This window comes from Erithacus rubecula, assembly GCF_903797595.1.
Source record: "Erithacus rubecula genome assembly, chromosome: 29".
Classification (NCBI taxonomy): domain Eukaryota; kingdom Metazoa; phylum Chordata; class Aves; order Passeriformes; family Muscicapidae; genus Erithacus; species Erithacus rubecula.
Genome location: NC_136681.1, coordinates 432245 through 458921, shown reverse-complemented (window position 1 = coordinate 458921; position 26677 = coordinate 432245). Strand labels below are relative to the sequence as shown.

At 52.5% G+C, this 26677-nt stretch overlaps 1 protein-coding gene across 2 annotated transcripts in view; it reads right to left on the bottom strand.

Annotated features, from left to right (window-relative positions):
* ARHGAP25 (Rho GTPase activating protein 25) overlaps positions 1-18549 on the bottom strand; it is a 29106-nt gene extending 10557 nt beyond the window's left edge. Inside the window, exons 1-5 of one of the 2 annotated variants that reach the window (XM_079329028.1) lie at positions 18460-18549; positions 13830-14005; positions 11370-11457; positions 10432-10551; positions 7834-8041 (exon numbers count right to left, since the gene is read on the bottom strand). In XM_079329028.1, the coding sequence (XP_079185154.1) occupies positions 7834-8041; positions 10432-10551; positions 11370-11457; positions 13830-14005; positions 18460-18520 (653 nt within the window). In that variant the 5' untranslated portion in view covers positions 18521-18549. Of the gene's footprint in view, positions 1-7833; positions 8042-10431; positions 10552-11369; positions 11458-13829; positions 14007-15404; positions 15412-18459 lie in introns of those variants that run through there. The other variant, XM_079329029.1, reaches the window with a different exon arrangement.
* Between the last annotated feature and the right edge of the window lie 8128 nt (positions 18550-26677).

Here is a 26677-nt window from a genome sequence, read left to right as displayed (position 1 = left end):
TAAGTGGCAATATGTCTGGTTTAATCTGGTTTGGGCTTCACGTGGCCACAGATATCTCTCTCCCATTTGCAAGCCCTTATTTGAATATGGGCCCCCTCACCAAAGTTACTGTAGCTATTATCCGATTCGTCTGGTGGATTGATTATGTCAGGAATTCATGGGTTTTTAAATTTTTTCTGGGAAGTGGCCACATAGATACAAAGCTATCATACTCTGTGTGTTTCTGGGGTTAATTCAATAATGGTACTTACTGTGAGGTAATGAATGCACAGGAAATTTTCTCCCAACCTATCACCTAATTTTTTGAGGCTACCCCACCAGTTTTCAAGGATTTCAGATCTGCTTTAATCGCTAGTGCTATTAATCAGTGGCTGGCGTTGCTGATAGGCCTGTTCTACTTAGCATTCAGAAACAAGGTAATATTGGCTTGGACAACAACTCTGATACCTACCCCAGGAAATAGAGATGTTGCCCCAGAGCCTGCTCCAGGGGCTAGGGATGCTGCCCCAGAATCTGCCTCTGCCCCAGGGGCTAGGAATGCTGCCCCAGAGCCTGATGCTGCCCCACAGCCCATTGCAGAAATGAGCCACCCAGAGTGGGTGGGGGCTCTAGTGAAGGATATAGGCCAGATGTTGAAAGAACAAAGCCAGATGTTGAAGGAGCACAGCCAGATGTTGAAGGAGCACTTTTCTCCAGCTGGTGAGAAAACCACCCCCTGCCCTAAAGAGGGAGAGTCTGATGGTGCTGCAGTGGAATCCGTAGATGTTGTATCTGTCCAGGTTCCAGCTGGATCACAGGAGCAGCCACAGCCAGCAGCAGTTGCTCCTGTGGAAACTAGGAAACTTAAGATTAAAACGAGGCACTTAGATAATGGGGATCAGCAAGGAGGGTCCTCACAACCAGCAAGGGAGCCAGAGGTTGAAATTGTCACCGAGTCCCTCTCATACGATAGTCTCCGTAACCTGCGTAAAGACATTGCTCGGCGGGGCCGTGAGCCTTTTACAACTTGGTTACTCCGGGTCTGGGACCTTACGGGAACAGGTGTACAACTGGATGGAACTGAGGCCAGGAATTTGGGATCCCTGGCCCAGGATTCAGGTGTGGACCAGATATTTGTAAAGGAGCAAGGCCTCCTTTCCCTCTGGGACCAGCTTTTAATGAATGTGAGAGAGAGGTTTGTCCACAGAGAGAGAATGCAGGAGCACCACCGTAGGATGCGCTGGAAGACGCTTGAGGAAGGGATCCAGCAGCTCAGAGAAGTAGCAGTATTAGAGATACTCTTTGGGAGGGATGGACAGCATGACAATGACCCTGACAAGGTCAGGTGCACAGGGCAGATGTTATGGAATTTGACAACCTTGGGTCCATCTCAATATACTGCCTTCATTGCAATGACTAATGCTGATAACCATCCAGAGACAGTGTGTTCTGTTGCCAACAAACACAGAAATTTTGAGAGCATGATGAATGGCCCAATGCAGGCCAATGTCTCTGCTGTGGTCAGGGACCTCCAAGAGGTCCAAGATAAGATGAGGGATATGAGGGAGGAGATGAGGGAGGAGATAAGGAAGATCAGTGCGGCACCAGTGCGAGTCACAGGCCCCAAAACTCAAACCCAACACGCCCCAGCTAGGGAGAGTGGGTACACCTCTGGAGCTGACCTGTGGTTCTTCCTTCGAGACCATGGGGAAGACATGGGAAAGTGGGATAGGAAACCCACTTCTGTCCTGTCAGCTCAGGGAGGGAAATGCTAACCGAGGGAGCCGCACTAAAATGAAGGTAGCCTCAACCTCCCACAAGCAAGGAGCAGGGTATTACAGCAAGGAGGATGTTCTGTCAGATCCCCTGGAAGGAACCTCCACTATGTATGCCCAGGAAAGAAATAATAACCAGGGCTAGAGGGGCCCTGCCTCTAGCCAGGGAGAGGCATGGGATGACAGGATCTATTGGATAGTGTGGGTGCGATGGCCTGGCACGTCAAAGCCACAGAAACATAAAGTGCTAGTTGATACTAGTTCACAATGCACCCTGATACCATCAGAACATGTGGGGAAGGTACCTGTTTCCATTGTTGGGGTGACGGGGGGATCACAGGAATTCACTTTGCTGGAAGCTGAGATTAGCCTGACAGGGAAGGGGTGGCAGAAACATCCAATTGTAACTGGCCCAGGGGCACCGTGCATTCTAGGCATAGACTTCCTCAGGAACGGCTACTACAAAGACCCAAAGGGGTTCAGGTGGGCTTTTGGAATAGCTACTGTAGAGACAGAGAGCATTAAGCAGTTGAACACCTTGCCTGGACTGTCAGAAAACACCTCTGCAGTAGGACTCCTGAAAGTGACTGAGCAACAGGTGCCATTTGCCACCATGACAGTGCACCACCGGCAGTACTGGACAAATCGAGATGCTGTGATCCCCATCCACAAGATGATCCATGATCTAGAGAGCCAAGGGGTGGTCAGCAAGAGCCACTCACCCTTCAACAGTCCTATCTGGCCTGTGCAGAAATCTGATGGAGAATGGAGACTGACTGTGGACTATCGGGCATAGAATGAAGTGACTCCACCGCTGAGCGCTGCCGTGCTCAGACATGCTGGAACTTCAGTATGAGTTGGAGTCCAAGGCAGCAAGGTGCTTTGCCACCATTGACATTGCAAATGTATTCTTCTCCATTCCTTTGGCAGCAGAGTGCAGGCCTCAGTTTGCTTTCACCTGGAGGGGCGTGCAGTACACCTGGAACCGACTGCCCCAGGGGTGGAAGCACAGCCCCACCATCTGCCATGGACTGATCCAGGCTGCACTGGAGAAGGGTGAGGCTCCAGAACATTTGCAGTACATCAATGACATCATTGTGTGGGGGAACACGGCAATGAAGGTATTTGAGAAAGGAGAGAAGATCATCCAGATTTTGCTGGGAGCCCGTTTCGCCATTAAAAAGAGCAAAGTCAAAGGACCTGCCTGAGAGATCCAGTTCCTAGGAGTGAAGTGGCAGGATGGACGGCGCCAGATCCCCACTGAGGTCATCAATAAGATCACTGCAATGTCCCCACCAAAAAGCAAGAAGGAGACACAAGCTTTTCTAGGTGCCATTGGCATTTGGAGAATGCACATCCCTGAGTACAGCCAGATTGTGAGCCCTCTCTACCAGGTCACTCGCAAGAAGAACGATTTCCATTGGGGCCCTGAACAACAGCAAGCCTTTGCCCAGATCAAACAGGAAATCGCTCATGCAGTGGCCCTTGGCCTAGTCAGGACAGGACCAGAGGTAAAGAATGTGGTCTACTCTGCAGCTGGGAACCATGGTCTGTCCTGGAGCCTTTGGCAGAAGGTGACTGGTGAGACCCAAGGCCGACCCCTGGGATTCTGGAGCAGAAGCTACAAAGGGTCTGAAGCCAACTACACTCCCACAGAGAAGGAAATCCTGGCTGCCTATGAGGGAGTCCAAGCTGCCTCAGAGGTGATTGGCACAGAAGCACAACTTCTCCTGGCACCCCGACTGCCAGTGCTGGGGTGGATGTTCAAAGGAAGAGTTCCCTCTACCCACCACGCCACCGACACCACATGGAGCAAGTGGATTGCCTTCATCACTCACCGCGCCCAGATTGGAAAACAAAATCACCCTGGGATTTTGGAGATAATTACAAACTGGCCAGAAGGTGAAGATTTTGGTCTTGCTGACAAAGAGGAGCAGGACCAAGTGACCCGGGCTGAAGAAGCTCCACCGTACAACCAGCTGCCAGCAGATGAAACACGCTACGCCCTTTTCACCGACGGTTCCTGCCGCATTGTGGGGATGAACCGGAAGTGGAAAGCTGCCGTATGGAGCCCCACACGACAGGTTGCACAAGCTACCGAAGGAGAAGGTGGATCGAGTCAACTTGCTGAACTCAAAGCTGTTCAGCTAGCCTTGGACATTGCTGAGAGAGAGAAATGGCCAAAGCTCTACCTTTATACTGATTCGTGGATGGTAGCCAATGCTCTGTGGGGTTGGCTGGAAAGGTGGAAAAAGGCTGACTGGCAACGTAGAGGAAAACCAATCTGGGCTGCTGATGAGTGGAAAGACATTGCCACTCGGGTAGAGAAGCTCCCCGTGAAAGTCCGTCATGTGGATGCCCATGTTCCCAAGAGTCAGGCTAATGAAGAACACAGGCACAACAAGCAGGTAGATCAGGCTGCACAGATAGAGGTCTCAAAGATAGACTTAGATTGGGAACATAAGGGAGAAATGTTCCTGGCTCGATGGGCCCACGATGCCTCAGGCCATCAGGGCAGAGACGCCACCTATAAGTGGGCACGAGACCGAGGGGTGGATCTAACCATGGACAGCATCTCTCAGGTTATTCATGACTGTGACACGTGCGCTGCCATCAAACAGGCCAAGCGGGTGAAGCCCCTCTGGTATGGGGGGCGATGGTCCAAATATAAGTATGGAGAGGCCTGGCAGATTGACTATATTACACTGCCTCAGACCCGCCAGGGCAAGCGCTACGTGCTGACCATGGTGGAAGCCACCACCGGATGGTTGGAGACCTACGCTGTGCCCCATGCCACTGCTCAAAACACCATCCTGGGCCTGGAAAAGCAAGTCCTCAGGAGGCATGGCACCCCTGAGAGAACTGAGTCAGATAATAGGACTCATTTCAAAAATAGCCTTATAAACACCTGGGCTAAAGAACATGGCATCGAGTGGGTGTACCATATTCCCTACCATGCACCAGCGGCTGAGAAAGTCGAACGGTGCAATGGTCTGCTTAAAACCACCTTAAAGGCACTTGGTGGGGGAACTTTCAAGAACTGGGAGATCAATCTATCAAAGGCCACATGGTTAGTGAATACCCGAGGTTCCAGTAACCGAGCAGGCCCTGCCCAGTCAGAGCCCTTGGGAGTATCAGATGGAGATAAGGTTCCAGGGGTACACCTGAGAGGCATGTTAAGAAAAACTGTCTGGGTGAACTCTGCTTCCAGCAAAGACAATCCTGTTCGTGGGGTGGTTTTCGCTCAAGGACCAGGTTGCACTTGGTGGGTGATGCAAAAGGATGGAGAGACCCGATGGATACCTCAAGGAGACCTTGTTCTAGGGTGAACTATCTATGATACTGTGCCTGTAACTGCAGGTATGTATATGATTTAAAGGTTTTAATATGCTGTAGCATGTTGGAATAGAAAAAATTCAGGGTGGATAATGTTGGGAATTGAGCGTTTCTCTATTACTGTGTCAATTTAAAGAATTTTTCCCATTATCATGCCAATGGAGCTGGCTGGGTTACACCCAGGATCTCTGATGACTCTAGACAAAAGGGGGAGGTGGGAGCAGCTTCTGGGGAGGCTACTTGGGTTTCCAGAGGGGGTCTTGTGTTTCTGGGGAACTCAGAGGAGGACACCCCATCTGCAGCCCATGTGGTGGAACACAGGAGAGCCAGACCCTCTGTGATCACCTGTCCTGCATCTGCCCCGTTCCAGCCTCCTGCCTCTGCGGACACAGCTGATCCCCCGGACACACACGGTGAGCGAGGAGCCGCCGCTCCAGCCCGTTCCCGCCCGGGACCGGCGTGGCCGCTGCCGCCCCACCCGCCTCTGCTCTCTCCTGCTCTCTGCAGCTGCCAGGCTTTGTTCCAGCTGCAGCACCGGGACTGAGCACAGAGCCAGCGTGCCTGCAGCTTGAGAAAGGACTGGAACCGAGTTATCTGTTCTGTTCTGTGTTGAGAATTGGTTAGAAAGCCATGGACACAACTGTGTGATTGGCTAAAGTCATTACATTTGGGGCCATAGCTGACATCTCTTTTACAGCACCTTATAATAATTTCACTTGTAATTGTGGTTATACTTCTGTTTGTTCCTTGCATTTTTCAATGTTTGCAGAAAAGCATGACACGCACAGCAGAGTCTGTCATGAATCATGCTTTTCTTGCACAAAATAAAAGAGGGGGAATTGTTGAGAATTGGTTAGAAAGCCATGGACACAACTGTGGATATGGCTCGGCTGAGGCCTTGTTGCAGGAGAGCAGCTCCTGCTAAGTAGCAGCCAGGCCTTGCTCTTAAGCAGATTTTGCTGAGCAGCAGTGTTTGATTTTAAGAGACTTTTGCAAAAGCAATAGAGCTAGCATAATTTGCAGAGTTAGTCGATAAGTAATACATATGTCCATTGTTCAATCAAGGTCTTAACTTCCAGGGAAGCACGTAGCTAGCGAAGTATAACCCTGGGATGGATGCTATATAGCAATAAGTATAAGGGAAGTAGCAGCCAAGATGAGCAGCGAGGTAGCATATGTAATTTTTGGCTAGAAATTCAGTAGGCGTGATTATCTCACACTTGCAATAACCAATATTAAGAGAAGGCGTACATAGTAAAAACCAATAAGATTGTACTAATATGAATAATGCTGATTTATGCTATTCTGGGCTATAAAACTGTCTGATGCTCTCAATAAAGTTTGATTATGCTTTATCAATCACATTGATTGTCTGGCTAATCCCCTTGCCGTTCCTCCGCAAGCGGCTCCGCACCCCCGCAGTTCTGTTAGTAATTTTAACAACTGCTGTTGTTTCTGCTTGTACAGTCAGATATATTAGTAAAAGAGATGTTATTCCTACCCCCTAATCTCTGCCTCAGAGTCCTTGATTCAAACAATTATAATAATTGGAGGGAGTGGAATTAAAGTCTCTATTTTCAAAGAAAAACTTCTGTTTTATCTGCAGACACCTGTCCTTTCAAACCAGGACATGGTGCTATCCTAACTCACAAAGATGGATACCATAAAGAAGAAAGAAAAACATACAACACCCAAAATCCTCCATCCTAGCTCTAAACTTCTTACTATAAACAATACTACAAATTCACTTTTCTACCTTCTAATAATCTAATTCATACTCCACTTATTTTTTGTGACTTGTAATTCTTCCTGCAATGATGGTAATTTTTCCAAGGACTAAAATCCATCCCACAGGGGTCTTGGGCACCGAGGCCTCTGAGCCCCCTGTACCACTCCCAAGGCATCCAGGGAAGCCAGGGGAACACCCTGGACTCCCACATCACTGGCTGCTTGTGCCTGGGTTTTGGGGAGGCCAGTTACCTGTGGCAGAAGGGGCTCTCAGGGCAGGGTTACCTGGGGAAGGAGGGGCTCTGGGGCAGGGGTACCTGGGGAAGGAGGGGCTCTGGGGAAGGGGTACCTGGGGAAGGAGGGGCTCTGGGGGAAGGAGGGGCTCTGGAGCAGGGGTACCTGGGGAAGGAGGGGCTCTGGGGCAGGGGTACCTGGGGAAGGAGGGGCTCTCAGGGCACTGTTACCTGGGGAAGGAGGGGCTCTCAGGGCACTGTTACCTGGGGAAGGAGGGGCTCTGGGGAAGGGGTACCTGGGGAAGGAGGGGCTCTGGGGCAGGGGTACCTGGGGAAGGAGGGGCTCTCAGGGCAGGGGTACCTGGGGAAGGAGGGGCTCTGGGGCAGGGGTACCTGGGGAAGGAGGGGCTCTCAGGGCACTGTTACCTGGGGAAGGAGGGGCTCTGGGGCAGGAGTACCTGGGGAAGGAGGGGCTCTCAGGGCAGGGGTACCTGGGGAAGGAGGGGCTCTGGGGCAGGGGTACCTGGGGAAGGAGGGGCTCTCAGGGCAGGGGTACCTGGGGAAGGAGGGGCTCTGGGGCAGGGGTACCTGGGGAAGGAGGGGCTCTCAGGGCAGGGGTACCTGGGGAAGGAGGGGCTCTGGGGCAGGGGTACCTGGGGAAGGAGGGGCTCTCAGGACAGGGGTACCTGGGGAAGGAGGGGCTCTGGGGCAGGGGTACCTGGGGAAGGAGGGACTCTGGGGCAGGGGTACCTGGGGAAGGAGGGGCTCTGGGGCAGGGGTACCTGGGGAAGGAGGGTCTCTCCCCCGCGTCGAAGGCGTCGCGCAGCCGCCGCACCAGGTTGTCCTGGCCGGGCAGACGGAATATTCCCTCCTCGGCCACGCCGTGCTCCCGGATGAACTCGGCACTTTTCTGCACCAGGATGGGCACCTGGGGCTGCCCCAGCTTCTGCTCGTGGGCCACGGTGTCTGCCAGGGGCTGCCCAAACACTGCTGGGGACAGGGCACAGCTCAGCCTTAGGCTCAGCTTGGACTTAAGCTAAACAGAGCTGACACGTTTTCCAGATTCTGCACTGCATTGGTGTGTGACTGAACTCATACAAAGTGTCACAAGCTCTGCTCCCAGCTCAGTCACTCAAAACAATCCTGTCCCAGCCCCAGAACCAAGGACACGCTGCAGCTCCAGCCCCAAAAAGTGCAAACAGAGAGAATGGAGGAGAGAGTCTGGGAGGGTGGGACTGCAGAACCTGGAGCTGGACAATGAGCCCCAGTGTGGGAATGGACCCAAACTGATAAAAGTGTGAGAACTCCTGACTTGGGGCCATCTTGGGTGTAGCTGTTGCACTGCCCCAGGTGAATCCTTTGAAAGGTTTTTAATAAATCCCTGCTTTATTCCCTTAACACTGTTCCAGGTGGCCTCTCAAGGCATCAAGGACCCTTCACCTGCCCCAGGTGTTGGGGCCAGCAGAACCTGCTGCTCTGCCAGGCACTAGAGCCCTGCAAACCCCTCTGCAGGAAGCAGAGCTTTTCCCAAGGAAAAAAATGGCAAAACAAAAAACAAAACCTTGTTCCTCCTCCAAATAACTGACAAAAAATTCTCAAAACCACTGCAGGCAAGCCCTGGGGTTGCTGCCTGTGAGCAGGATGCTGATCCAGAGGGAGACAGGGACGGGGAATGAAGGAAGCTCATCCCACAAAGCTGAGGAGTGTAGAAAGCACAGGAGATCACCAAGAAATAAGAAAAGATCCTTGCAGGGATTTGGAGCTGAAATTCTTCCTGATCCAGCTGCTTTTCTTTCCCCTCCCCTCTCCTGAAACTGCCCTGTTCTGAGGAGAGCTGTGCTCCACAGGGGCTGGTACCTTCCCCTGGCATTAAAACTGGCATTTCCTCCTGAACTCACAGCAGGAGCAGCAGCTGATCCCAGCCCTTCCTCCTCAGAGCCTGGGCCGTGGCCAGAGCAGGTAACCCCCAATTTAATCTCTGGAATGTCAATGGCAAAGGGTCCCCTGCTCCTCTGCCACGTTCCTGCCTGAGCAGCGTTCCTGTGCTGTGCTCACCTCCTGCTCTGAAGGCTGAAATCATTCCCAGAATGGGAATGCAGAGCAGAAGCTCACCTGGAACATCCAGGTTTGTCAGCACCTGCCTGCTCCTGGAGCTTCTCATTTGTCACCTGGTCAGAGTTATAAATAATGACCATAAACCTGTCCCTGTACACACGAGGAGCAAATATCTCTCTCTCTCTTTTTTTTTTTTCCTCTCTGCTTTGGTAGCTGGTGTTGAATTGGTTATTTCACTGCAGATTTGCTGCTCTGGGGACACCTCCCCGGGGCTGTGGGAGTGTCAGCCAACCCTGTAAAACCACACTGAGAATTTGGAGATGCTTTTGCTGTTTTCTTCACACTCTGCAGCTTTTCTGCTTCTTGGTGTGCAACAAGTTCACAGGACCTGGGCCATGGGGCTGCTCCCACGTGGGCTCTGACCAAAACCTCCCCCATGCAGGGGTTCCTCTAAAAACTCATCTTGCCTCAGCTTAGACTGAAGCCCAAACCCTCAAATTTTGGGATCTGTTATGTGTATTGACATAAAATGCAGCTCCATAGTCCCTGACTTCTCTGCTGTCCTCTGTGCTGCTATAAATTTACATTTTCTTTCAGGGAGTGTCACTTAATTGAGCTGCAAGAGACCAACAGCCTCCTGAGCTTAAAAAGGATCAGGGGCAGAGCTGTCATGAAATATTAGAGCCAGCTGGGACAATGCCCTGGAAACTCCTGGCTCAATGCTCCTTTCACTGGGTGATGCTGCCTCCCCCAGGGCACAGCCTGGTCTGGTTTGGAGGCAGAAAAACTCAGGAATGCAGAGGGGAAAAAAAGGAAAAACAGGCTGGGAGAGCTGGGGGTGTCCAGCCTGGAGAAGGGAAGGATCCAAGGAGAGCTCAGAGCCCCTTCCAGGAGGGCAGGAGAGGGACTGGGGACAGGGGGTGGAGGGACAGGACACAGGGAATGGCTTTGAGATGAAGGAGGAGAGATTTAGATGGGATATTGGCAAGAAATTCCCAGCTGGGAGGGTGGGGAGCTCTGGAGAGCAAATGGGGCAGAAAGGATGGGCTGAGCAGGAAAAGCAAAGCCAGGGGGCTGGCAGGTGAAATACAACATTTTTATCCCTGAATGGGAGCTGTTCTCAAGAAAGTTTTCGAGGTCCAAAGGCTCAGGAGGGAGTTAACAAAGGCAGATGAAGCCAGCCCAGCAATGTTCACCCAGGCTTGGCTCTCTCAGCCCGTTTGCAGCAGCCACAAGGGACACTCCCCACTCCCCGGGGGTTTCTGAGCCAAAGGCTCCCCAGCAGTGCAGCAGAGCCCCGGGGCGCTGCCCCTGTCCCGCTGTACCTCCAGCAGCCGAGCCCAGCGCCCTGCGGATGGATTTGACCCACTCGTCCATCTCCGCCTGCGAGCTGGCCATCAGCACACACGGGTCCTGCCCTGCCCGGCCCGGCTCCCCTGCCGCCCCTGCACACAGCAAAACACAGCAAAACACAGCCAAACACATCATCCTGCTGCTTGCCTTTCTCCAAGCTCCTCTGAGCCCCGCCGGCTGCAGGGCAAGAGGAGCTTTGGCGTTTCCCACTCTGAGATCTGCAAGGAAGGAACAGAAAGTGCTGCAGCTGCAGCTGCTGCTCACCCTGGGCTCTGCCCAGCCCCGGGTCTTGGTGGGGTCAGTGTGGGTCTCTGAACTCTTCATGAAGAAATCAGTTTTTAGTTTGGTGCTTTTAGTAAGTGAAAAGTTTCAAATGGCAGAGTAACAGTGCGAGTTCTGGTGAAGGTTGAAAAACACACCACTGTTCTCAGTGGAGGCTCCAGGGATGTAGTTTTAGACATAATAGAACTACAGTAAGAATATTGCTTACATTTTCCAGATAGAACAAGACAGACCATATGCATGGTTTATATGTAACCTGGTGTGTCAAGAAATTAGAATTCCAGTAGGTTAAGGAGTGTGCTCTGAGTTTGTGTTTCAGCTTGTTGAGAAGATCCTGTATAAATAAGAGTTTGTACTGGGGAGAACTGGTGCCTTTCTGCTTTTCCTGCCATTGCTTTTCCTTTTGCTTTTGCTCACTGTCATCACCCAAGGACAAGACAGGAGCTGCTGCAGTGACATTGGCCCCACCAGGACCTCCAGGACCTTCCATCTGGGACTTTACACCAAAACTCATCACGGATTTTAACATCTGTGACTGTGCCGAGGAGAAGGAGGAGGAGGAGGAGGAGGAGGAGGAGAAAGAGGAGGAGGAGGAGAAGGAGGAGGAGGAGGAGGAAGGCATCCTCACCTGGGACGATTTCAAAGATGAATTTCCCTCCTTCCTCTGGGTTTGTGGCCACCACCTTGATGGTGCTGCCCTGCAGGGACAGGCAGCCCTAGGACAGAGCAGAGCAAAGCCCTGAGTGCCACCCCTGCAGGGCCACAGTGTCCCCAGGCTGGCAGAGCTGCCAATTTACACATCTGCTCCTGCAGATACCCCACAGTGACCTGTTAGGCAATAAGGGCCACTGATTAAAGGATATTTTTTCCAGTGGAGTGATTCTCAGAAGAAGAAAACAGGTTATTTTGCTCTTTCCTATTTTTTTCTCACATCTCATGCAATTTAGACCTTGTTGGGAGTGGAAGAAGAGAGAACAGAGGAGAATGGACTTGGGGGAACCCCAGGACATCGTGTTTCTGCTGGGCAGGGGCAGGAAAGTGTTCCTTTAGCACAGGATCACTTAAACCCAAAAACCAGCCCAAAGCTGGGAGGAGAGGAGTAGAGAAAAAGGAGAAAAGAAATGGGAAATGAATAAATAAAGTGAAAAACAGCAATTTCTGGTGGTCCTTCCTCCCCCTGGCTGTGGGTGGAGGGGCTGAGCTGACTCAGCCTGGAGGCCTCAAGGGGCAGGAAATGAAATTTCTCAGCAATTTCAGCCTCCTGAAGGCACCAAGCAGGGCTGGGTGCTGCCAGAAGTGCCATGAAAATGTTCTGTTCCCACATCCCATCACCCTGGAAATGGGGGCTGGACCCACCAGGCTCCCACCCCGAGGATCCACTCATCACCTCCCCCTTGGGAGGGTTTTTCTGTCTTGAGAGGAGTTTTGCTGCTGGCAGCACTTTGTAGAGGTTACCAAGATATTATTATTAAAATTATTATTATTTTTAAATCTTGTAGAGGGAACAGGTTTTCCAGTAGAGGGGAATTTTCCCTGGAATTTCTCCAAAGGAGGAAAAGGTGGTGGATACTCTAATAGTGAGTTAAAATGGAGAAAATGATGGGAAAATAAAGTAAAAGAAAATAAAAGAAAAAAGATAAGATGACAAGATAAGATAAGATAGATAAGATATAATGTAAAATTTAAAAATAAAATATTAAATGCAAAATAAAATATAATTTTAAATAAAGCAAAATATAAATATAAAATATAAAATTTTAAAATATACAGAATAAAATATAATTTGTTCTCCCAGGGAATGGTAACAGTGCCCAGTTGGTGACTGGACTGAGCTTTCCCAGTTCCCCAGTTGGGCTCTGAGGGACCTGAGGAATTGAAATGCATCAATGCAGTTCCTGATCAGCACCTTCCATCTCTGTTACTGCCCAGAGTCAGAAAACTCCATTAATACCCATCCCAAAACATTTTATGGAATTACAGAATTCCAGAAAGGTTTGGGTGGGAAAAGCTCATCCAGTGCCAGCCCTGCCATGGCAGGGACAGTCCCACTGTCCCAGGTGCTCCAGCCTGGCCTTGGGCACTGCCAGGGATGGAGCAGCCACAGCTGCTCTGGGAATTCCATCCCAGCCCCTCCTCACCCTCCCAGCCAGGAATTCCTTCCCAAAATCCCTCATCCCTGCCCTCTGCAGTGTAAACCATTCCCCCTTGCCCTGGTGAAGTCTCTCCCATCTTTCTGTTCTGCTCCTTCCAGGCACTGGGAGGTCACAATTAAATCACCCCAAAGCTTCTCCCCAGTTGGACACCCCCAGTTGCCTACAGGGGGGATGATGCCTTGAGGTTCAGCTTTTATATTTCCCAGATTCTTCACTCCATACAAAGTGTCACAAGCTCTGCTCCCAGCTCAGGCAGACACAACAATCCTGTCCAACCCCAGAACCAAGGACACGCTGCAGCTCCCGCCCCAAAAAGTGCAAATAGAGAGAATGGAGGAGAGAATCTGGGAGGGTGGGACTGCAGAACCTGGAGCTGGAACTGGACAATGAACCCCAATGTAGGTATGGACCAATGTTACTGTGTGGGTTACAGAGTGGTGAGAGAGCACAGGAACATCACCCCTCTTGCATGCAGCAAGAAAGAGCAATTCATTGAAGAAAACCATGGCTTTAAATAATAAACTTTGTGCAAAACAAAATAGAAAAGATTCACTGGTCAGAGAAGGAAACACCTCTCATCCCAGGCTTTCTCATGGATTCAACAGGTGTTTATCTTTTGTTATATTTCTTTCACTTATGTTTACAGTAGAGAAAGGTCTCTAGCTGAGCCTGAGAAAGTTGGACTGCAAAAATCCTTAAGATCTTCCCTGGGCCTGCAACAGCAACAGACCAAACTGATAAAAGTGTGAAACTCGTGACTCTGAGTCCCTCTTGGGCGGAGCCACGGCCGGGCTGCTGCGCTGCCCAAGGAGAATCTGACAGCTTTCAATAAATCCCTGTGGTGTTCATTGAACTCTGCCCAGCTCAGCCTCTCCTGGCACCGCCCTCAGCCCGAAATGCCCAGCCCGGGTGACGGGGACCTGGCCCGGCCCTACCTGGGGCTTGGCATCGTCCTCGTCCTTGTAGTAGAGCAGCTGCTGTCCCTGCAGCACGAAGAAGCGCAGCTGCCAGTTCTTGACGATGGAGCGCTGCTTGCGCAGCCAGCCCAGCTTGAGCGGCCGCGGGCAGGGCTGGGAGCAGGGATCGGCACTCATGACACTGCGGGAGCGGGCTGCGGGGACAGGACATGGAATGGGGACAGGGACACGGAATGGGGACATGGAATGGGGACAGGGACATGGGGACAAGGACACACAGAACAGGGGAGCAGGGCTGGGAGCAGGGATCGGCACTCATGACACTGCGGGAGCGGGCTGCGGGGACAGGACATGGAATGGGGACATGGAATGGGGACAGGGAACAGGGGAGCAAGGCTGGGAGCAGGGATCGGCACTCATGACACTGCGGGAGCGGGCTGCGGGGACAGGACATGGAATGGGAACAGGGACACGGAATGGGGACATGGAATGGGGACAGGGACATGGGGACAAGGACACACAGAACAGGGGAGCAGGGCTGGGAGCAGGGATCGGCACTCATGACACTGCGGGAGCGGGCTGCGGGGACAGGACACGGAATGGGGACATGGAATGGGGACATGGAATGGGGACAGGGAACAGGGGAGCAGGGCTGGGAGCAGGGATCGGCACTCATGACACTGCGGGAGCGGGCTGCGGGGACAGGACACGGAATGGGGACAGGGACACGGAATGGGGACATGGAATGGGGACAGGGAACAGGGGAGCAGGGCTGGGAGCAGGGATCGGCACTCATGACACTGCGGGAGCGGGCTGCGGGGACAGGGACACGGAATGGGGGCAGGGAACGGGGACACTGGGAATGGGGACAGGGACACACGGAATGGGGACAGGGAACAGGGGAGCAGGGCTGGGAGCAGGGATCGGCACTCATGACACTGCGGGAGCGGGCTGCGGGGACAGGACATGGAATGGGGACATGGAATGGGGACAGGGAATGGGGACAGGGACACACAGAACAGGGGAGCAGGGCTGGGAGCAGGGATCGGCACTCATGACACTGGGGAGCGGGCTGCGGGGACAGGGACACGGAATGGGGACAGGGAATGGTGACAGGGACATGGAATGGGGGCAGGGAACGGGGACACTGGGAATGGGGACAGAGACACGGAATGGGGACAGGGAACGGGAACACGGCTGTGGGGACACAGGGAATGGGGACAGAGACGTGGCTATGGGGACAGGGACAGAGGGAATGGGGACACTGGGAATGGGGACAGGGACACAGGGAGTGGGGACAGGGACACGAAATGGGGACAGGGACACAGGGAATGGGGACAGAGAACGGGGACACGGTGTAGGGACAAGGAATGGGAACACAGGGTGTGGGGACACAGGGACAGCTGTGAGGACAGGGACACAGGGAATGGGGACAGGGACACGGAACGGGGACACAGGGAATGGGGACAGAGGGACACAGGAGTGGCACACAGGGACACAGCAGAAGGGACAGAGGGACACAGCAGAAAGGACAGGAGTGGGAACAGAAGGACACAGGAGTGGGGACAGAGACACGGGGTGCAGGGACAGAGGGACACAGCAGAGGGACGGAGGAGTGGCACAGACCAACACAGCAGAGGGACACAGGGACACAGCAGAGGGGACACAGGGACACAGGAGTGGCACAGACCAACACAGTAGAGGGGACACAGGGACACAGCAGAGGAGACAGAGGGACACAGCAGAGGAGACAGAGGGACACAGGAGTGGCACAGACCAACACAGTAGAGGGGACACAGGGACACAGCAGAGGGACACAGGGACACAGGAGTGGGGACACAGGGACACAGCAGAGGGTCAGAGGGACACGGGAGTGGGGACAGAGGGACACAGCAGAGGGACAGAGGGACACAGCAGAGGGACAGAGGGACACAGGGTGGCACAGACCGACACAGCAGAGGGACAGAGGGACACAGCAGAGGGACAGAGGGACACAGGGTGGCACAGACCGACACAGCAGAGGCTCTCAGCCCCGAGCTCTGCTGTCAGCACTGGCCCCAGTTCACAAAGGAAGTGGCTGCAGTCGCTGCTTCCTTTTTCCTGCGTGGGAGGAATTGTCTTGCAAGTGAGAACAAAATCATTAACGCTGTGTTTTGGGCAGTTTGTTTGTTTTTGATGGGGCTGTTTGGGTTTTGTGCCCTCCCCAGAGCAGCAGAGTGACCTGAACAGTTTGGAGGTCACAGCTTTGCTCTGGGACAGCCTGGTGGCCCCAGTGGAGCAGAACTCACATTTATGAGGCTGGAAAGTCTCCAAACACCATTGTGGGTTGGCAGTGGGCAGAGCAGTGTCCCTGTCCCCTTTGCATGGTGCCAGGGCTGGTGGCATCTCTGTGACAGCAAAAGCCTTGCAGGGATCACATCCAGATGGGATTTCTGCCTCTGGACCAGGCACTGCAGCCCCCCAGAGCCAGCCCAGCTGGGCAGTTTCATTTACAGCTGCAAGGCAAAAATGATGCCCTGGCTGAGGGGAATTTGGCCTCCCTGGGGTCTGCACGTGGGGATTTCCTGAGGTGGGAAACTCTTGGCTCAGTTCAGGGGTGTTCCCACTTCCCCTCCCCAAATCCCCCAAAACAAGAAACCCCCTTGGTGGTGCCCCCAAAGCGTTTCCTGCACCAACGGCCTCTGGGTTGGGCATTTCCTCCAAAACATCCTCCCTGCTCCCCCTGCACCCAGCACCTCCAGCAGGGACAGCTGCCCCTGTCCTGCTGCCCTCTCCCCAAAAACAGCAGCCAGAGGGAGCCAGGAGAAAGGGCAGAGGGGCCACCACCAGCACTGGCCCCTGGGCAGAGCCTGTCCTGGGCAGGACCCCCAGCACCCCCTGCCCCAGGGGAGGGACCTGGGCAATGGAAATCCAGTGAAAGACTTCACCAGGGAGTTTCTGTTTCACGGAAATAGAGCCCTGCAGCTCTCTGGGGTTTCCAAATGCTGGGGGTGAGGAGGGGGAAGTGTCCCCAGGCCAGGAGGAGCCAACGAGGGCGGTGGCAATTTGCAAATATGGCAAAGATTTGCAAATGTGACTCTACATTTCTGCAAACAAAGTCACAGCAGCCCAGGAGACAGTGCACAGACACAAACACACAAAAACACACAAATTCACAAACACACAAACAAACTCACAAACTTACAAACGCATAAACACACACACAAACACACAAACAAACTCACAAACACACAAACTCACAAACACACAAACACACAAACTCACAAACACACAAACACACAAACTCACAAACTCACAAATACACAAACACACAAACACACAAACTCACAAACACATAAACACACAAACACACAAACACATAAACACACAAACACACAAACTCACACATTCACACACTCATCCAGCAGCTGGAAGCTGCAAAAAGCACCAGGGATTTCATCACAAGCAGATTTCCATGAAAAACAGCAATTCCTGGTACCAACACAGGCTCAAGCCTCTGTCCCATCTCCCCAGAACCCTTGGTGTCTCCCCCAGCCTTTTCTTCTGAGCTGCTGATTGACTTCACCCACTGCTCCACAGCCTCTGGGCAAAAAAAAAGATTATTTATCCTAACAATGAGCAGTTCAGGAGTCCAGGATGCTTCTGTGATAATCCTGTGGGGATTTCTCCCCCTGAGAGAGGGAGAGAGCTGGGCCATCCCAGCTCTCATCTTGCACATTTGGGATTTTCATTCCTCCATTTGAGGCTTTCATTCCTCCATGTGGGGCCTTCATTCCTCCATTTGGGATTTTCATTCCTCCATTTGGGGCTTCCATCCCTTAATCTGGGTCTTTGTGTGCCAGGAATGGTTTGGCCACCCTGATAAAAGTGGCTTCAGGCACAAATCCAAGTTGCCTTTGCAGGAAAATCCAGCCAGGCCACCCCTGCCTGGCAGAGAGCAGCTGGGTCCAACCTCTGCTCTGGGGACAAATCCAGCCCCAGAGTGGCCCTGGCCACGTTTTGGCACCAGTGCCAGGAGCATGGATGGCCTGGGCTCTGCAGCCCTCCCTGACACAGCAGCACCACCCCAAATCCACCCCAAATGATCCACCCTGAATGCCTGACCCACCCCAGGCTCTGGGGCTCTGTGCTCAGAGCCCACCAGGGACCCCACAGCCCTTCCCAAAGGGATTCTCCCGTGGTTTCCATGCTGGGGGGGGATCCTGGGGTGGGTGAGAGCCCTGCAGAGCCTGGCCAGGGGCAGGAGGGGGGTCAGGAGGTGCCAGGAGCCCCTCAGCACCCCAAGAGGACGCCACTGATGCCAGAGGGGCTGGGACACCTGAGCCAGGGTGGCCTGAGCCACATCCCCGGGCTGAGCCTCCCCTCCTGCAGCCACCACAACCAGCCTGACTGGTTTAAACCCTCCCAAACCTGGATTTTGGGGGGCAGCAGCCCTGTCCCCCTGCTCCCACAGCTCTGTAAATCACTTCTGGCAAATCATTTGCAAACCATCTCCTCTCTCTCCAAAGTGGCACTTGGGGGCCAGGTCCCCCCCAGGTGCCAGAGCCAAAATCTCAGCTGAGCTTGGCCAGAGCCACCCCCAGCCCTGCCCCCACCCAGGCACAGAGGGCACAAAGGAACACTCACTGTCATGAATAAATTCACTCACCTATTTTTGCAGCATCCGTCTTCAGGTTGAATTCCCAGTTCCGTGGCAGCTTGAGGGACATTGTGGATCAGGAAGGTTGGGTTTTTTTTTTGTTTTTCCTTCAAGGCGAGCTTGTTCAGGAGCTGGTCTGGAGCAGGCCCTGATGTCCCGTGGGTTCCCCCAGCGAGCAGCAGCTCGCTGAAGGCTCCTGTGCCTGCGGAGCTTCCTGCTCTGAAACAGCTGTGCAAAACCCAGAAAAGCCCTTTCCTGCCGTGCCTTGCAGCCCAGCTGTGGCTCCCAGGCTGCTCCCAGGTGATGCAGCAGTTCAGGCCGGGCTGTGCAGGCTCAGGGACACGGCCCAGCCCGGGCGCTCCCCGCGCCGCGCGGGGCATTTGAGGAAGTGCTGGGCTCTGACACTGCCTGAGCACCAACAGCCCAGCCCGGCTCTGCAAGGCTCAGCTCAGGGCTCAGCCTGACCTCTGTGCCACTGGGGGCTCTGATTTCTCCTGGTTGTCCCCATGGCTGATGGAAGGTTTTTGCAGCGGCGAAAGAAATGCCAAATGGGGATGAAATGAGGCAGCTGGGGGAGGAAAGGCCATGGGAATCAGAGCAGTGAGCATTAAGGGATCTTGGAGACACGGAAGGGGTTGGGTGGGTGGGTGTGTTGGGTTGAAGTGGCCAGAAATGTGTATTCTGTCACCATTTGTGGCACACATTATCTGCTAATGGGCCATCATTAAACCAGCTGGGCAATCATCTTTATCTTTCCCATGACCCTCCCTTCATCCAGGAGGTATCACCTGCTAATGGGCCATTGTTAAAAACTGGGTGTGGCAGAGATTCTTATCCCTGTGGGAGATATCTCCTGTTAATGGGCCATTGTTAAAAACTGGGTGTGGCAGTGACCCTGATCTCCTGGCACATATTCTCTGCTAATGGGCCATCTTTAAACCAGCTGGGCAATCATCTTTATCTTTCCACAGCCCATCCTCCCTCCAGGAGATATCTCCTGTTCATGGCTAGTGAGTCCCAGTGCATGACTGATAAAATTACATCATCCCACTGGGAGATGCTCCACCCAGGGGAGGAGCCAAACATTTCCTACCCAGATAAAAACTGAGATTTTGGACAGCAGAGCACCTTCTTTCCACTGAATTCCAGAGGAAAACCAGACCTTTCCTCATCATCCCTGGAGCTTCAGAGGAAACTGCACCTTCTCCAGGAGCACTGCTCCAGCTGAACCACATCTGCCCCTGCAGGAGGATGCAGCACCATGGAATGGGACTGTGCCACCACCCTGACTGACTGACGGGTGTCAGCTTGGATTCTGACTCTGGCAGGGTTTGGGATTGTTCTTTGTAATACTGTATTTCTATTTTAATTTTCCCAGTAAAGAACTGTTATTCCTAATTCCTATACGTTTGCCTGAGAGCCCCTTAATTTCAAAATTATAATAATTTAGAGGGAGGGGTTTTACATTCTCCATTTCAAAGAGAAGCTTCTGCCTTTATTGGCAGACACCTGTCCTCTAAACCAGGACAGAGGGACCTTAAAGCCCAACCAGTGCCACCCCTGCCATGGCAGGGGCACCTTCCACTGTCCCAGCTGCTCCCAGCCCTGTCCAACCTGGCCTTGGACACTCCAGGGATCCAGGGGCAGCCAAAGCTTCTCATTGAACCTGTCCCATGGCCTCCCCACCCTCCCAGGGACCAATTCCCTCCATATATTTAACCTGAATTTATTTAACCCAAACTTTAACATAAATTTCACAAATACCCTAAAGCAGGCAGAGCTAAAAGCAGCAGAGCTGCAGCAGTTGCAGTTTTGCTCTCCCAAAGCTTTGCATCCCCTCTGTGCCTGAGCTCAGGAAATGGATTCCTCCTATGGGAGAAACAGGACTTTTGGACAGTAAATTAATATGATTATGCAGAAGTTGATTCATTGTTTATTTTTTAGCTCTAGTTTTATATTTTAAGATTACTGTTCATGAAATCATGCATTTCTTGATTGGTGCTTTTATGTTGTTCATGCACCTTGCACGAGCCCTTCAAGTACAATTATTGGTGGATGTTTAGAACTTTTATTTTGGGGTTTTTTTATTTTAGCATTTTCCTTTTTAGTTTTTGGGGGGGGGTTTTCGATTTAGCACAATTTATATTTTAGCGGCTTTGAAGGGTCTTAAAAAGTTGTAGAAAAACATTTTAAAATGGCTCATTTTGTGCACTTGTTATAAACATTGGTTTAAACTAAGAAATATACAACTAAGTGTGTGAAAACCTAAAATATGCAGAAAAACAACTAGGCAGTAAAATATGGAGAAAAACAGCTAAATAAGGCTTGGACTTGTTCAGACATGTCACTGTGGCCCAAACTTGTTCAGTATTACTGCATCCACCAAATCTCACAACTGATGGGAGCTGCTCTGAGCCCCCAGCCCCAGCAGGGATCCCCAAGGGCTGGGGGAGCCCCCAGCCCCATCTCCCCCTCCTGGGAAAGCCCAGGCCCTGTGCAGAGGGAAGCTGCCCCGAGCAGAAGCAGGAACAGAGCAGGGGGATGAGCAAGGACGTTGTGATTCCTGTTCCTGTTGTGATTCCCAGCCCAGGAACCACTGCAAGGGGGGTTTTATTTAGTGCTGTAACTTAAACTGAGGAAAGGAAAGGGCTGGAGCCTGTGCTGGGTGCCTGGAGCTTGCTGGGGTTTATTAATTTGGGTTTCATTTGGGTTAATCACAGCTGAAAAACGACTTTGTTGCTCTGGGCAGTGATTGGAGCCAGCTCAGAGATCCCCATCTCAGAGATTCCAGTGCCCAAAGTGCAGAGAATATGACAGTGTGGAATTTCACAGCAGAGCAGCCCAGGATGTTCCCCCAGCCTGACAAGATTAACCCAGAGCCCTGATCTGGGCCCAAACTGCTCAAGTGGCTCCATTTCTGTTGTACTCCAAGCAGAGGGCCCTGAGTGAGCCCTGGGTTAAGCACCAGTTTTAACTCTCAGTAATATCTGCAGACAGCTAAGTAATGCCTTGAGGTTTAGTTTTTATATTTTCCAGGTTCTGCACTGCATTGGTGTGTGACTGAACTCCATACAAAGTGTCACAAGCTCTGCTCCCAGCTCAGGCACACACAACAATCCTGTCCCAGCCCCAGAACCAAGGACACGCTGCAGCTCCAGCCCCAAAAAGGGCAAACAGAGAGAATGGAGGAGAGAATCTGGGAGGGTGGGACTGCAGAACCTGGAGCTGGAACTGGACAATGAACCCCAGTGTGGGAATGGACCCAAACTGATAAAAGTGTGAAACTCCTGACTCTGAGTCCATCCTGGGTGTAACCATGGCTGGGCTCTTGCACTGCCCAAGGTGAATCTTTGACAGCCTTTCAATAAATCCCTGTTGTGTTCATTGAACTCTGCCCAGGCTCTGCTCCAGCACAGCCTCTCCCAGCAGCAGCAGGAGCCCCAGGGGCTCCCCCTCTTTGCCCTCCCAGTCTGGAGCCCCTGGGGCTCCCCCTCTTTGCCCTCCCAGCCTGGATCCCCTGGGGCTCCCCCTCTTTGCCCTCCCAGTCTCTTCAGCCTGGATCCCCTGTGGTTCCCCTCTTTGCCCTCTGCAGCCTGGATCCCCTGTGGTTCCCCTCTTTGCCCTCTGCAGCCTGGATCCCCTGTGGTTCCCCTCTTTGCCCTCTGCAGTCTGGATCCCCAGGGGCTCCCCCTCTTTGCCCTCTGCAGTCTGGATCCCCTGTGGTTCCCCTCTTTGCCCTCTGTCTCTGCAGCCCTTGCCCAGGGCAGGATGTCACACGGCCCCGTCCCCTCCTCCAGAACGGAAACTCTGCTTGAGCCCAAAGCTGCAGCTCAGCCCAAGGCTGTGCTCACACCACAGAGCTCAGCACTCCCTGGCACCCCAAACAGCCCCTGGGAGCCCCCCAGAGCTGCCTCAGCCCCTCCTGCTCAGGGACCTGGCAGAACTGGGGAAGGACAACACCAGATTGAATTTTTTCTTAGCCACCCCTCAGGGCAGCCTGTTCCTGAGCTGAACCATGGAATTCCAGACTGGTTTGGGTTAGAAGGGACCTGAGGAATGATCCAGTTCCATCCCTTTCCACACCTCCCACTGTCCCAGCTGCTCCCAGCCCTGTCCAGCCTGGCCTTGGGCACTTCCAGGGATCCAGGGGCAGCCAGAGCTGCTCTGGGAATTCCATCCAGCCCCTGCCCACCCTCACAGGGAACAATTCCCTCCCAATAGCCAATCTAAACTTTCCACACCTCAGCAGGACCTAAAAAAGGCAAATCTCAGCGCCTGAAGTTGTTTTTTTCTCATCTTCTTCCATCAGGATCTCCCACAGCAGGTCACAGGGAGGCAGCCTGGGTTTGAGGCTCACCCTGCCTGGGGCTGGAGCACAGCCAGCACCAGGATTCCCAAGGGGAATCTGCACTTTTCCCACTGGGAATCTGCACTTTTCCAGGTTTAACCAAGTTAAATTGGCACAGGATGGGGGAAGCAGGGGAGCCCTGGCTGAAGGGCTGGCACTGGGTGGGCTGTGCCATCTCCTGCTCCTGGCACTGTCACACACAGTCCCAATGCCTGTGTCACAGCACCTGAGCACCCCAGGGCCCTTTTCTGGCAGATTTACCCCCAAAGGCTTGGCCAGCCCTCACCTTGCTTCACATCTTGCTGAATACTGAATATTGCTGCCCCTGTGAGTGTGGGACCTCGATGGTTTCCATCCAGCTCTGCTGCTGCTGGAGGCTGAATTTGTCTGCAGTGCCCACGCAGTGACAGGAAGCCCTGAGAGGCAGCTGAGGGGCTGCTTTGGCTTAGCTGATAAGTCAAAAAAAAAAAAAAGACAAAATAACACCAGAGCTAAAAATAGCATCTTGCTGGGTAAACAGAGGATTCTGCCCTCCTGACCCCCAGCAAGTCAGGAGAAAGGGTTGAAATGAAGGAATGGCAAGTGGAACTTTCGGGGGTTTTTCACATTCCCAGTGAAATCTTGAGGTAAAACAAGCTGATTTTGCAGGGGGGAGCAGTGCAAACACTTCCCTCATCATTGATCAGGATGAGCCTGGGGTCACACAAATCCCACAGGGAATGTTCATGCTCAGCTCCAATCCCTGCCACAGCCAGGTTTGCTCTCCAGAAAATCCCTTGGGAAGGAGAACTACAGGGCAGGGAATGGGGGAATGGGAGCTTGGAGCATCCCACAGCACTGAATGAAACTCCTCCCCAGATAATGGAATTTATCTTTATTTAACAGTAACATACAGTATATAAATAGGGTAAATACTTTAAAATATACAATATTTCACATTCGAACGTTCAGTCAAAGGAAGGCAACTCTACCTTGTGTAGCTAAAACTGGAATCAAAAGAACAATGCACAGAGAAAGAAGCCAGTGGTGGGGACAGGGATTGCACAGGGATTGCAGGGGCACAGAGCTGCCACCCTGGGGCTCCCAGCTGCTGCTTTTTGGGACTGGGCTGGATGGGCCCACACTGGGGAGAAGGGACAGAGGGCTGGGGGCTCCCTGCACACAGGGGACATTCCCTGGAATGGGACATTCCCTGCACACAGGGGACATTCCTTGCAATGGGACATTCCCTGCACACAGGGGACATTCCCTGCAATGGGACACTGGGATCTCACAGCCAGGTTTTGGGGGATTGCTGCAGGATCTCAGCTCAGGGGCACTGCTGAGCCCAGGGAATGTGGGTTTAACCTGGGAATTGTGTTTAACCCAGAAAATGTCTGTTCAACCCAGGGAATGTGGGTTTAACCTGGGAATTGTGTTCCACCCAGGGAATGTGGGTTTAACTCAGGGAATGTGGGTTTAGCCATTGTGGTCCCACAGCATGGCTGCAGAACCCAGGTCTGTGCTTCCCCCTGACTCTCACCTGGGCTACAGACAGGCAGGGAAAATCAAATTCCCACCCAGGTGTCCAGCTAAGGGTCAGAGCCCTGTCCAAACCCAAGCAGCCCCTAAAATACAAACACTGGGGGTGTCCAGTGTCCTGCCCAGGGCCATCCCCATGGACATCCCACCTCCCTGGCTGTGACCCCCACACAGGCAAACCCTTCCTGTCACACCCCAGCCCCAGCTGGCAGCACCTCCCCTCCCTCCCCTTCCCTTTGGAGCTTCCCTGCTGCAGGAACCCACTGGGATCCTTCCCTGTGCCATGCTGAGCTCGAGCCCTGCAGCTGCAGAACTTCCCCCATCCCTGGGGTCCCTCTGGCCCCTCCACACCCAAATTCCCAAGAGCTGCAGCACCACCAGGGCCCTGCAGGGCCACCTGGGCATCAGCTCCACCCTCAGAAACAGCCAAAAGCAGAACAGCAGCTTTTCATCTTCACTCAGGGAGTCACAACCTCCCATCCCTGGCAGTGCTCAGATCAGACCTGGAGGAGATTCCCTGCCCATGGCAAAGGAGGTGGAACAAGATTTTAAGGCCCCCTCCAACCCAAACCCAGGATCCATCTCCTGATCCTGTGAGTGCAAACAATCCCAATCCCACCTCCCTCCCTTCCTCCTCCCTGCACACACTGTTCCCACTCACTTTAGTGAGTTTTAAGGGATTTTTTTCCACGCAGGAAACCCTTCCCAGGCAGCTTTCCCTGTGAGGAGCAGCCCAGGTTTGGAAGGGAGGAGGCAGGAATAAAGCTGATCAGGGAATTTCTGATCAGAGAATTGTCTGATCAGAGAATTGTCTGACCAGGGAATTTCTGATCAGGGAATTGTCTGACCAGGGAATTTCTGACCAGGGAATTGTCTGACCAGGGAATTGTCTGACCAGGGAATTGTCTGATCAGGGAATTGTCTGACCAGGGAATTTCTGATCAGAGAATTGTCTGATCAGGGAATTGTCTGATCAGGGAATTTCTGACCAGGAAACTGTCTGACCAGAGCATTTCTGACCAGAGCAGCCACCCACAGGCAGAGCTGCTGCTGCTCCTGAGCTGCTCTGTGGAACTGCTTTGCCCTCCAGTGCCCACACCCAGCATTGACACCCTCAGCAAAGAGCCAGAGCTGCCCCAAACCAGAGCCTGCAGCAAAGCTTTGCCCCACTGATGACAAGAGAAGAGGAACAAAAGGTTTAAAGCAGGAGACTACAGACCCACCAAAGAAATTTCTATCAACAGAGCAGACCTTTGTAATATTTATCAACACTGTCACTTCTGCCTGTGGCCCAAGAGCCACAGAAGGGATTTTGGCAATGGGCAGGGAGAATCCAGAGCAGCAGCAGCTGGAACAGCCCCCAGGGCAAAGCAAACCCTGGCACCTCCAGCCTGCTCCCAGGGGCCTCATTAAACAGCCCAAACACTGTCCCTGGGCAATGCCAGCTGGAAGCACCTCAATCCTCCCCTGCAGCTTCTCTGTCAGGGGCTTGGACCAAAATGTGTTCCATTGACAGAAGAGAAACCCCTGCCTAACTCAAGGGAAGGGAACAGTGTCCAGAGCCAGGAAAAATCTGTATGAACACCAAAGCCAATCCTGAACTGGCTCAGTGCAGAACTTTGCCAGCACCAACTGGAAATCCTTTGTAAGGACAGAGCCTTCTCTGCAGATGTGCTTCCCATCAAACACAAACAGCTCAGAGAGGCAGAGCAGAAATGCAGGAGAGTTGGGACCTGTGCTGTGTGCCTACACACACTCAGGGTAAATGAAAGCAGTGGCATAGTCAGAATATGCAGTAAAAGCTCTGAATTTGGGGGATTTGGTGGTTCATTTTCTGTTGATGCCAAGCCAGCTTGCAGCAGGTGCAGGTCTCACATGGGGGGTCTGTGGCTAAAGGTTTGTGGCAGCAACTGCTTAAAAACACCAAAGTACTTCTGTATGAGCTCTCCCTGTCACTCCTTCCCCAGGTTAAAATAAGGTAAAGTTTCTCTCTCCTGTGCACAAACTATGGAAAGAAGGAAAAGCAGAGTCACCTCGTGCTTGGGAACATTGCATGAGGTGTAAACAGGGATGTTTTCACTATCTGATCACAAAAAAAAAAAAAAAAAAAAAAAAAAAAAAAAAAAAAAAAAGGAAAGTTTTACAATCTTTAGGGCTCTCGTTTTTAAATAATAAAAAAAGTATGACAAAATAAAGGAAAGGACTTCAATAAAATTTGCAGCTATAAAGTACAAACTATTTCTGACAAGATTCAGTGAGCAAAGCAGGACAGAAGCCTGCAGAGAAATGAACCCAGACTGAAATGCAACACAGACTGTGATAAACTCAGCAGCACGACTTCTACAACTCAAGTAAGGA